The 12,640-nt window shown below is 31.8% G+C and overlaps 1 protein-coding gene across 1 annotated transcript in view; it reads right to left on the minus strand.

The window, feature by feature from the left end:
- Positions 1-12,640, minus strand: part of FAM135A (family with sequence similarity 135, member A) — a 65,731-nt gene that overhangs the window by 50,195 nt on the left and 2,896 nt on the right. Inside the window, exon 2 of the mRNA XM_012646518.1 lies at positions 9,390-9,545. Within this exon, the coding sequence (XP_012501972.1) occupies positions 9,390-9,545 (156 nt within the window). The remainder of the gene's footprint in view (positions 1-9,389; positions 9,546-12,640) is intronic.

Consider the following 12,640-nt stretch of genomic DNA (forward strand, 5'->3'; position numbering starts at 1 on the left):
TTTAAACAAATATTCTCTCATTGAAGTATGCCACTGAGAAAATGAAAATATAAATGGTACGATAAGAGAATTTTTTAAATACATATATTTGACAGTGGACCTATAACTAGAATAAATATTCCTAATAAGTCAATAATAAAAAGACAACCTAATTTAACACTTTACAAAACTGAAGTCATAACCCAAACCCTCTATATCAGTAGCCAGCAGAGGAATACAAAATAAAACTATAATGAAATTCCACTTTACACCCACTATAGTGGTTACATTAAAGACTGACACCACCAAATAATGCAAGCATGTGGAGCAACTGGAATTCTCATACACTGATGGTAGGAGTTTAAAACTGTATGGCTATTTTGGAAAAAAATGATTGGGTATTTTTTATGAAGTTAAAGATAAATCTACCTTATGACCAAGCAATTCCACTCCTATGTATTTATGCAATAAAATAATAACCTATGTTCACAAAAAGCTTTGTATTATAGAAGAGTGTTTATGGCATCTTTATTCAGAATAGCAAAAAAATAAAAAGAAAACAAATCATCAATAAAACAGTTAATAAACTATGGTATACCATACAATAAAATACTACTCATCAATAAAAAGAAATGAACTACTGATACACACAACAACATGGGCTAATCTAAAAAAAATAATGTTGAGTGAAGCAAATATAAATACTATTCTTATGGATTTTAAAAATGGATAAAATTAAACTATGGTGATAGAAATCAAGGCAGTGGTTGCTTACGGGGTGTGGGAATTGACTGAAAAGCAGCACAAGGTCATTTTTGAAGTAATGAAAATGTTCTATATTATTTGTTGGTTTTCAAAATATGTTATAGGTGATATTAATAATTCAAGAAGCTTGTACAGTCATGTGCCATATAATGCCATTTAGGTCAACAATGGGCCACATAGATGAAGGTAGTCCCATAAGATTACAATACCATATTTTTACTATACTTTTTTATGTTTAGATAGGTTTAAAATATTTAACACTGTGTTACAACTGCCTACAGCATTCAGTATAGTACCATGCTGTACAGGTCTGCAGTCCAGGAGCAACTGGGTCTATTATATAGCTTAAGCGTGTAGTAGGCTATACCATCTAGGTTCGTATAAGGAAACTCTATGATGTTCACACGACACAAAATTGCCTAATGACACATTTCTCAGAAAGTATCCCCATCATTAAGTGACACATGACTATATAAGCATTTACAAAATTTAAGATCTCTTGAATACAAAGTTTCTGGGCTAAGCCTCTCTGAGGATTATATATTTTTAAAAAATCAAATATTAATATATACTGATATCAGGCATGAGAATCTATTGTAACATAGATAAATACATAAACTAAATTTAGATTAAAAAACCATTTTTGTGACCATGTGGATTTTTCCAATTGAATGTAATAATTATTCCAAGAAAACTGCATTAGTAGCAGTCCTAAACACAACACTTCTCTCAATTAAATAAAGGGTTAAGTTATATCCTTTAAACATTTTACCATGAAAAGAACTGCTGAATATATTTGTCTTAATTTATAGGATCCCTTTTATGGAGGGGAAAAATGAATTTAAGGCTTGTCCTCCTGTCTTGATGTCCTGTGCATCAAAGGATACTATTAAGAGAGTGAAAAGGCAACCCACACAATAGAAAAAACATTTGTGAATCATACATGATAAGGGTCTAGCTTCCAGAATATTAAGAACTCCTGAAACTCAAACAACAAAAAGATAAACCACCCACACAAAATATGGGCAAAAGACTTGAATACACACAGAAGATATACAAATGGCCAATAAGGACATGAAAAGGTATTGAAGGTCATTAGGGCAATGCAAATCAAAACCACAATGAAATACCATTTCACACTAAGTTGGCCATAGTAAAAAAAAACAGAAAATAACAAATGTCTGTTAGGATAAGGAGAAATCAGAACTCTTGTACATTGCTAGTAGGAATATAAAATGATGCAGCTGTTGTGGAAAACAGTTTGGAGGTTTTCCAAAAAGTTAAATATAGAATTACCATATGACCCAGCAATTGCACTCCTGAGTATACATCCAAAAGAACTGAATACAGGTATTCAAACAAATATTTGTATACAAATTTTCATAGCAGCACTGTTCACACTAGTCAAAAGGTGGAAACAACCCAATTGTCCATCAATGGATGAACAGATAAAAGGATGTAGTATATTCATACAACGGAATTCAGCCATAAAAAGAAATGAAATACTGATACATGCAATAGCATGGATAAAACTTGAAACATTGTACTAAGTGAAAAAAAAAACAGATAAAAAGGTCACACGTTGTATGATTACATTCATATGAAACATTCAGAATCAGTAAAAGAGGCTAGTGGTTGCCAGGGAAGGGAGAAATGTGGAGTGAATGTTTAATGTGTACGGGGTTTCTTTCTGGGTGACGAAATGTCTTGGAACTAGACAGACATGGTTGTGCAACACTGTGAATATACTAAAAGCCAATGAATTGTATACACTAAAACTGTTAATAGTTAATTTGTGTTATGTAAAATTTTTTACTTTAAAAAAAAATCCATCCCCCCAACAAATTCAATCTTAGGAAACAGTTACCTACAGAGATTATATTACATATTACCTATCCTTTTAACCCTTCTACTCTGGTGGTGCTGTCAATAAACGTTTTGATTTCCTAGCTGATAGACCACTGGTGGCATGTTTAGTGTTCCACAGTGCTTTTTATGATTAATTCCAGTGATTAAAGGCAAATGGCACGTTCTCTTTAAATTCAACTGGAAAAAAGTCAAAAGCCATATTTTATACCACACCAAGGTAATCACTGAAAATTATATTTGAGATTGTATTTCTTTTTATTTGTAAAACATGAATAGCATAGCAAACCGGTATCATAATGAATGAATGGTAGTCCAATGTTTAAATGTTTGGACTACTATTATGTCTGAATTCTTAATTTACTTCATTTTTGATATTTTGCAAATTCACAGGAAACATAAAATGTGGAAGTATCAGGTCTACATTTACTGCCCGGGTTCACATCCAGTCTCCACCATGCACAAGCCATGCAACTTTGGCTAAATTGTCTTACCTTTCTAATATCTATATTTCTTTAGTAATGGGAACGCTAAAAACAAATTTACTTCATGGGATTATTTTTATGACTAAATTAGTTAACAATTGTAAAGTAATCAGACAGTGCCTTAGGCAGATAATAAATGCTATTTTACATACATGTGTGTTAAGTAAAAATATATAAATAAATTATCATGGTCCTTCCATAAACATTCTAAGGGAAAAAGACAAAACTTTTCTCCTCCGAGAGCACAATGTATTCTACCCATCCATGAAGGGAAAACAGCTTTCCCTCCTCCCAATATTTAGATGATTTCTTGGGACTACAGTCGGTGGTCCTGGAAGAATCATTTATAATTTCAATAAAGCGTTAGTAACAAACCGAACCTGTTGCTATGAATGAAAATATAAACATAAATAGGCAATTACAAAGTGAAAGAGAAGTGGTCAAAGAAAAAAAGAGGATAAGCTTATGGGAGCAAAGATGGGCACAACTCTGAATAAAACAGAGATGGCAAAACAGGGTATAGAAATTTCATATGAGGACGTTCAATGAAGAATCTTTAAATTTTTCTCATTCTGATGACTGTATAGTTTGAAATATTATTTTAGGAAGGCTTATAAAGTAAAAGATTTTCATTTTATAGTTCAAGGAAAGACATTAATGTGAAAAGTTTAAATGAGCAATATCAAAATACGAAGTAATTGAATGGCAAAATCACCGTATTGATTTGGATTTCTTTGCTCTAGGTTAGAACCACAAATAACAGTGCATGCATATTGAATAAAGCTATATGTTTACCATAGGCTCTGTTTCCACACAAGAATAATAAGCTCAAAATTAGTTTTCTTCTTGACCAAGAAATTGTTTTTTGTATCTCAAGACATATTTCATTCACACAAAAAATATGTGAAACACAGTTAAATCCTTTGATGCTTTAGTACACTATTTGATAGGGTTGTGAGGGACATACTCATATCAAAATATTATTTCCTATTTATCTGAAATCCAAATTTAACTGAGTGTTCTTCAGTATTCACGAATCAATCTATGGTAGATTAACTTGTCACCTTGTAATTAGGGCAAAATCTCAGATTCTTTCCAGTTCTTGACACATACAAAATTCAGTATAATTTCGGAACTTTTTTGCTTTTTATAAGTTGTCTCACTTGATCATTCCATTTCTCAGTCTGAAATGACCAAAACATTTTTCACTTGGTCGTAAATATCTAATCTTTTTAATTAGCATTGGAATTCCAGGGATACCTGGAATCATTCACATACAATAGTCTCTCTCTATCTCTAGTGTGTGAATGTGTATGGCATATATCTACAGAAGTTCTATAATTCTAGATGACTTAAATTTTCCAAAAATCCAAAAATTTGCACTTTCTGGATCTTGGTATCAAATAATATGGTTGAAGAAGTTTCAAGGTAATTTTAAAACTGTTCTTTTCCAGTATAGATTTACATTTCCTCTTTTTAGTCCTACTCCTTGCTTCATTATTTGCTTTTATACCCATAAGGAGAGATTTCATATCAGAGCTTATTTCTGTGACTTAGCTCAATTGTGCTGCTTCTGAATACATTATCAGACAGCCTATGTACTTTATTATGGCTAAGTTGGTTCCCGTATAAACACCGAATGACCTTTGGATTGCTCTGATACTGTAGGCTTAGGACTGTATTCTCAGAGTACCAAGAAACTTTCTGAGCAAAGTTCCTGTTAAATTACATAAATGGGAGCCAGAGAACATAATATGTTACCATTTCCATCATTTTTGTGATACACTGCAGGGCAGCACAAGGCTTATCCCTACTTAAGTAACATTAGGGCACTTTCTTATTGTGTCTTAATTACCCCTCCCTTGATTTCTTTAGGGGTTAAAATAGGCCCTATCAGTGGCATCTGGAACGAGGTGAAAAAGGAAAGCTCTAGGTAAAATTCCAAAGTTTACCTTTGGCATTTTAGTTTTCCATAAACCTGATTTTTGTCTTGGTCCTCTTTCTTTGCTCTCTTTTCTCAAAGTTATGTTCACCAGTTGCTTTCTATTTAAATTTACCTTCTTGCTTCTATTCTCCCAGGACAGCTTCTTCCCCATAGAGCATCATGTTATAAAGTTGCCTCTAATCCTTGTTATCATTCTCTTCCCAGAACTTACATTTAGGTGGGAAAAGGTATTAACAATTTAATGGAACTATAATATTTTTCTCTATTAAAAACATAGTTTAAAAAAAATACCCTGAAGATTACCTTCCCCATGTAAAACTATTTCTTGCTGCTGGCCTTTACCTCTGCTGGCCGTTAGAAATAACCTCAATTAGACTTTATTGTTTGGTGACTCTTACGGGAGGAGGTATCACCTTTCCTCTTAATGTAGGGATTGGCAAACTACAGTCTGAGAGCCAAATCTGGGCTGCCACCTGTTTTTGTAAATAAAGCTTTATTGAAACACAGCCATAAATTTACATGTTGTCCATGGCTGCTTTCATGCTACAATAAACAGAGATGAGTAGTTTAGACAAAGACACATGGCTCCTGAAACTCCAAATGTTTACTATTTGGCCCTTAACAGAAAAAGTTTGCTGACCCCCATTCTATAGTGTACAAACTTGGGTCACTGTTTGTGTATTCTGATGTACTTTTCAAGAAAACTTTGCCTGACGTGTTCGTATACATTCAGCTCACCTCTCTGTGGAGGCCAGCTGGCTTTCAAGTCCTGGTCGGAGTCCTAAATTTTTTAAAAAGAATGTCAATAAGTTATGTTAATGCTTATCAATGTCAATGTAATTTATGCTGAAACTGACTATACTTCTGATGCTATTACCACAATTTATCATGGCTCAAAATCTTGGTAGTGAGAAATAATGTTAATGAAAATTGCCAAAAGAATATGCATTCCATTAATTATGCTATTCATTCTAAATCACTATATTAAGATGAAGTCAGGCCATCACTAAGTTGAATACAGTAAAATTACACTATTTTATCCATTGTAGAATCCGTTTTATCTGGCCCTTTAGAGGTGATTCATTTTTCTTTTCTTTTTTTTAGAGATGGGTTCTTGCTCTGCTGCCCACACTGGAGTGTGGTGGTCCAATCATAGCTCACTGTAACCACGAACTCCTGGGCTCAAGTGATCCTCCCAAGTGTGACTGGCCTTTAATAAAAGACTTCTAAGAAAGAATTCTATAAAATGAAAGTATTCCTATAAGGATCCTATTTACTACAATATGGAAGAAGTAATGCAACAGAAAACAAAACTTACATGGGAGAGAATTAATAATACTGAAAGTTGGTTCTTTGAAAAGACCAATAAAATGACAAACTTCTGGTGAGACCATTCAAGAAAGAAAGAGTGAAGGCACAAATAACTAATATCAGGAATGAAACTGGGGAAAACACTACAGACACTGCAGATCTAAAAAAAGATAACTGAAGCATACTATGAACTCTTTGATGTCAATAAATTTAAAAGCTTAGAATAAACAAACTCTTAGAAAAATATAATTTACCAAAAATGACTGGGGAAAAAATGTAATATCACCACAAATATTGTACCATTTTAATATAATCATCACAAAATATAATTATATATACACTACATTATATATAATACAAATATACATAATACATATTATAATTTACATAATATAATCATAAACCTAATTATATATTTGATACAAATATAAACCCAAGTTGAAGGATGGTTTACAAAACTACTGCCAATACTCCTCAAAAAAGTCAAAGTCATGAAAGGCAAAGCAAAGATAAGGAACTATTCCAGATTAAATGACATGAAAATTGAATGCAATGTGTGATCCTCAATTTGATCCTGGCAAAGGGAAAAAGTTATCATACAGAACATTATTAAAGCAATTGGTAAAATTTAAATGGGGATCATACTTTAAATATCAGTATGTATCAACATAAAATTTTCTAAAGTTGGTCACTGTACTGTGGTTAAGAGAATGGCCTTGTTCTTAGGAAATATTAATGCATGCTGAAGTATTTGGGGATAAAAAACACTGTAATTATCAAATGGTTCAGAAAAAAAAATATATATATGTATATATTTATCTATGTATCTATTTATAAAAAGAGGGAATGATAAAGCAAATGTGCCAAAATGGTAATTTGTGATCCTAATAAAAAGCAGATAGGAGCTCCTTATACTATTTTTTTAAGCCTTCTATAAGTTTCCTATCATATTTTAGAAGCTTCATGGTTTTGCCTTTCATGCTTAAGTCTTCAATTCACCTGGAATTGAATTTTATATACTCTTCCACATGGATACCCAATTGTCCCAGAGTCATTTATTGACAATCTCACCTCTTCCAGGCTGATCTGCATATATTATCTCCACAAAGGTATATGTCTATGTCTGGCCTTTCTCCTTTGTTCCTTCTACACTAAAATTAAGACCTCTAGTTCATCAAAAGACAATCTAAAGACAGTGAAAAAAGCAAATAATGAAATAAGAGAGGATCTATTTATAAAAACATGTAACAGAGGACCAGAATTTAGAATACATAGAAAATTATTATAAATCAAGAAGAAAAAGACAGATAATTCTATAGAAAAATGGGTAAAAGATTTGAAAAGGCACTTTACAAATAGGAAACCTACAGAGCCAATAATCATACAAAGTAGTATACAACTGCATGGGTCATCAGAGAAATACTAATTAAAACCACAATAATATACTATATCTCATCCATCAGATTGGCAAAGTTTAAAAAGTTTGCCAACATCAAGAGTTGCAGAGTAGGTGGAATAATGAGACTCTCATACAATGCTGGTGGGAGTGAAAATTGGCACCACTTTGGAAATAGTGTGGCATTAGCTAGCAAAATTCAAGTTATGCATACCCTATGACCCAGCAATTTCTCTTGTAGGTAACTATTTCAGAGAAACTGGTATGACAAGAAATATGTACAAGAATTCATAGCAGCTTGGTTTGTAACAGGTACAAGTTAGAAGTAATCCAAATACCCATCAACAGAATAGATAAACAAATTGTAGGTATATTCAAATGGAGTACATCACAGCAATGAAAATGAACAATCTACAGCTACTGACAAAAACATGGATTTATCTCAAAGTCTTGAGCAAAAAAATCAAGATACAAAAGAATATACACTGTATAATCTCATTTATATAGAACTAAATAACAGGTGGAAATAACCTCTATTTAGTGTGCATACATAGGTGGTAAAACTAAAAGAAAAAGAAGGAACTCATCATCATAAAAGACAAAATAGTGATTACATCTCAGTATCAGAAAGGCGAGAGTAACTGAAAGACACATAGAGGACACCTGTACTGTTCATAGCATTCTATTTCTTCATGTGGGTAATAATCAAAAGGGTGTGTTCTTTTTAACTATTTGATAAAATGTGCATGTTTTATATACTTTTCTGATTTTGATTATGTTATGTTTTATAATTAAGAAAAGAAAAATAAAAAAAGGAAAACAGAAAATAAACATGATGTGTGGAGGAACTCCTAGTAGGTTAAGGAAAATTAGGGTGCACGCAGGGTATATAAGGAAATGAGAGTGGAAAGATAATCAGATATTTAACATCTTAAAGTCTCTTGGGATGTTACATAATAAAATTGTAGAAAAATTTCTGCATGATGTCCATACTAGGCTAATAGCAAACACGTATGTCTAGACTACTCCCTCCACCCTGTCAAGATTGTAATACACATCCTTATATGAGGTGAGGGATGGAGAGAGGAGGTAAAGGGGAGGGGAGGAAAAGGAGAAGAGAGAGACTCCGTATTAGTTTGAGATGGCTCTCTAGTTCCTGAGTCCTGTCCCTAATGAGGCCTGGCTATAATTCCTGTTCTCAGGTTCCAGAGGCTATCTTATATCATATATTTTCCTATTTTATTTACTTTTGGGTGGTTTTTCTTACAAGCAACCATTGTGACTGAGACAGGTCATATGCTTAAATGCATCGCTCCATTATTTTTTATTTATTTATTTTTAGAGACAGGATCTCTCTCTGTCACTCAGGCTGGAGTGCAGTGGCATGATTCTAGCTCACTGCAGCCTCCAACTCCTGGGCCCAAGTGATCCTCATGCTTCAACCTCCCTAGTTCTGGGATTACAGGCATGAGCCACTGTACCCGGCTTGTTCTGTTATTAACTTAAAAGTCAAACAATAACATAATGATAAATGTTTCTTTTCTATCAATGTTAGGTAAAAATCAGCCTTTTTATTCATAAGAAATTTCTAAAGATAATAATACTCATTAAAATGCTCTAACATCACTTTTCTTTAACTTACCCTCAAAGTATGATGCTCTTGTGCTAATAGTATTCTTAGTTCTTCATGTAGTGTTATAACTTCCAGAAATTGTCCCCATAAAGCCATCAGAAGTGAGCAAAGTTGTGCAAGATTCATATTTATAAGTTCTGCCAGTTCATCAGGATTTTCTATTTTCTGAAATGATAAGAAAAAAACTTCAGTTTCCTGAGTTTACTATAACATACTTAAATATAATGTTATTGAGAATATGAATACAAAGGCAAATTTGTTGTTTAAAAAATTTATTGTGTGTGTGCACATGTGTGTAGAGAGAGAAAAAGACCAACTGACTGATGGTTTTCTACTTAACTGACAGTTACTGTAGTGATTTTCTGATATTCCAACATCTGAGATACCCTGTTACTAAAATAATGTTAATTATAATCTAAAATTACAAATTAAGATGCTGTAGAGGATGATCAACTTCTAACACCAAAATATTGAGAATTTTAAACACAATGTACAAATGAGGATGAAAGTTATCATAAATACTTTTGAACAATATTAAATTTATAAAGCATTTTTCCCCAAATCAGCTAAGTGAAGTATTTAAATTATTTGTAACTCTTCAGAAAAAGAGGCTTTACTTCACTTGTAGGTAATCCTTTTAAAGAGTTGTCAAACACCTTATTTCTTTTTCTTTTCTAACAATTGATTTATCCACTATTTATTGAACACATTTTAAATGCTAGGGTCTATATTCTAGAGACACAAAGATTAATAGGAGAAGCTCACAGTCTTGTGAGAAGAGCAAGTAAATAATCTATTATAAAGTACTATTATGAGTGCTCTAACAGTGGTATTAAATTATTCCACTTATTTAAATATTCATCTAAACTGATCATAAAAGTTCAAAGTACTAAATTGTACTATGACATGCAGAATCTCCTAAAATGCAACTGGTTTTCTTGAGTTGACAAAATAAGGATTTTGAAACAAAGAATAATGAAAGACTGTAAATCAGAATGATTGCTTCTCTTTGGGGCAAGCGTTTTTATTATGAGGACATGACTTTAATTCATTGAGGCTGCAGTTAGTTTTCAGGCAGATGATATCTTGTTGCAAAAATTTATCTTTCAATTAGCAACACTAGTAAATCTACCTTAAATATACAGATGGATGCTGACTTCATTTCCCTATCCTAAAGAAGATAGGGGTTGATATTGAAAGCCACTTCCATGGTTTCAATTATTATCTATACACCAAACAATTGCTAAATCGGTATCACATCTTTCTCCTGAGCTCCAGACCCATTACCTACAATTGCACTACAATTGTACCCATTCTTAAAAACATATATATTAATATTTAAAAACTATATTTACTATATTAAATATTCAAATATATATTTGTATATAAAATATATTAAGTATCTTATATTAAGTATATATATATTTATAATATACATATCTATGAAGGTTGTTCATCATATGTTATTGCTACTCAGTTTCCCCCACACAAATCAAGCTTCCATTTATCTATCCTAACTCAGAGAAGACACGAAACAAAAATTAGCAAAATTAGTAAGGGAAGGGATTACGATCATGTGCTATCTACTTTGGTGACCCTAGTAACCGCTACATAGTAGTAAATCAATAAATATCTACTGAGTGAATAAATGAATGAATGAGGAATTACAGCCTTCAGATAAAAAAAAAAAAGCATCCAGAATTTACAGAAAAAGATTGCGTTTACAGAATTTGTAGAAGATGTTTATGTTTTTAAGAAAAAAAAGCTCCCAGAATTTATGAAAAACATTCACAAATTCCAGGATTCTGGGATGGAAGTTAACACAGTCAATATATAATGAATAAGGATTCATCAACATATGATGAATCTATGGATGTGCTTTGCCACAGGAAATCTTTTTATAAATGTATTAGAAATGAAGCTAACAAGTGTTTCATGTCTCTCTTAAGAACATACATATCAAAATATATGCCAAAAGAAGCTAAAACCTGCAGTATTATTGTCTCAAGGATGGTTTTAATGGAGTTTACAAAAAGAAGAGTTGTATAAGCATGTGAAAGTAATTAAATAGTATTTTGGTAGGAAAACTAAATCTAGTATAGTCTACACACAAGTAGAACTAAATGTCTTGGCCTTACCATGGGCTGAATAAAGTACACAATTTGTTTTTTTTCTTTCCTGAGAGCAAGGCTATCTCGATACCCAGTAATTACTAATTTCATTTCCTAGGAATCATGGTACCAAGGTCCTGAGACAGGATTTTAGTATTTTCATTATTGGAAAAGCATCCTTTCAACTATAAATAAATTACTCCTCTGGGTAACATAAATCTCTTGTAATCAATCTCAAAATAAATAACAATAAAATTCTTTTTTACATTAAAAAAAAGAAATTTGAATTAAGTTTGGCAAAATCTTTTATAAGCATAAATGTAGGAATAAGACCTTACATTTACATATTTTTCAAATCACATTAACTTATCTTATACAGATATACATTTTTTCATAATGTTCACTGATCTTGTTTGATTACAAAATATTGGTTACTTTAATAGACTTAGAAAATAGAAAGCAAAAAAAGAAGAAAATAAAAGTTCATTTTAGTGAATAAGCTTCGAATTTTTTTCAGTTAAACATATAGAACAAAAGCTAAAATCATATATCATTTTATGCCATTCTCACTGAATCACACAATATGGGCATTTTTCTACATCAAACATTTGTTGAAAGCACCATTTTTAAGGTTGCATAGTTTTCAATAATGAGGATCCCATAATTTGTTTAACCATTCTCCTGTGGGTATTTATTTAGGTTAACATTTTTACAGTATTATAAATCTTTGCATGAATCTCTGATTATGTCTTTGGTATAAGACTGAAAAGGGATGCTCTTTTTGGTTTTGGATACATACTGCCAAATCAATCTGAAAAAAATCTACAAAGTATGAGAATCTCTACCTCACCATATCTCAGGAAGCACAATTTATTTAAAAAATCACAGCCAATATGATAAGTTAAAAATGGTATCACAATATTTAAATTTTTGTTTCTTTGACCATTAATTAGACAATATTTTTCATATATTAGCCTTTTTTGTAACTGGGTGTCTATCCTATGCTAATAGCAAAATGGTAATTACGTGTTTTCTTATTGATTTGTACAAGCTCTTTAAATATTGTCATTATATATTTTGTCTATTCTGTTGTCAAAATTTACACTATTAAATTTTATGATGTCCACTTACACATTGAAATTTAAATGT

Source organism: Propithecus coquereli, unplaced genomic scaffold, assembly GCF_000956105.1.
Source record: "Propithecus coquereli isolate 6110/MARCELLA unplaced genomic scaffold, Pcoq_1.0 Scaffold244, whole genome shotgun sequence".
NCBI classification, from domain to species: Eukaryota; Metazoa; Chordata; class Mammalia; order Primates; family Indriidae; genus Propithecus; species Propithecus coquereli.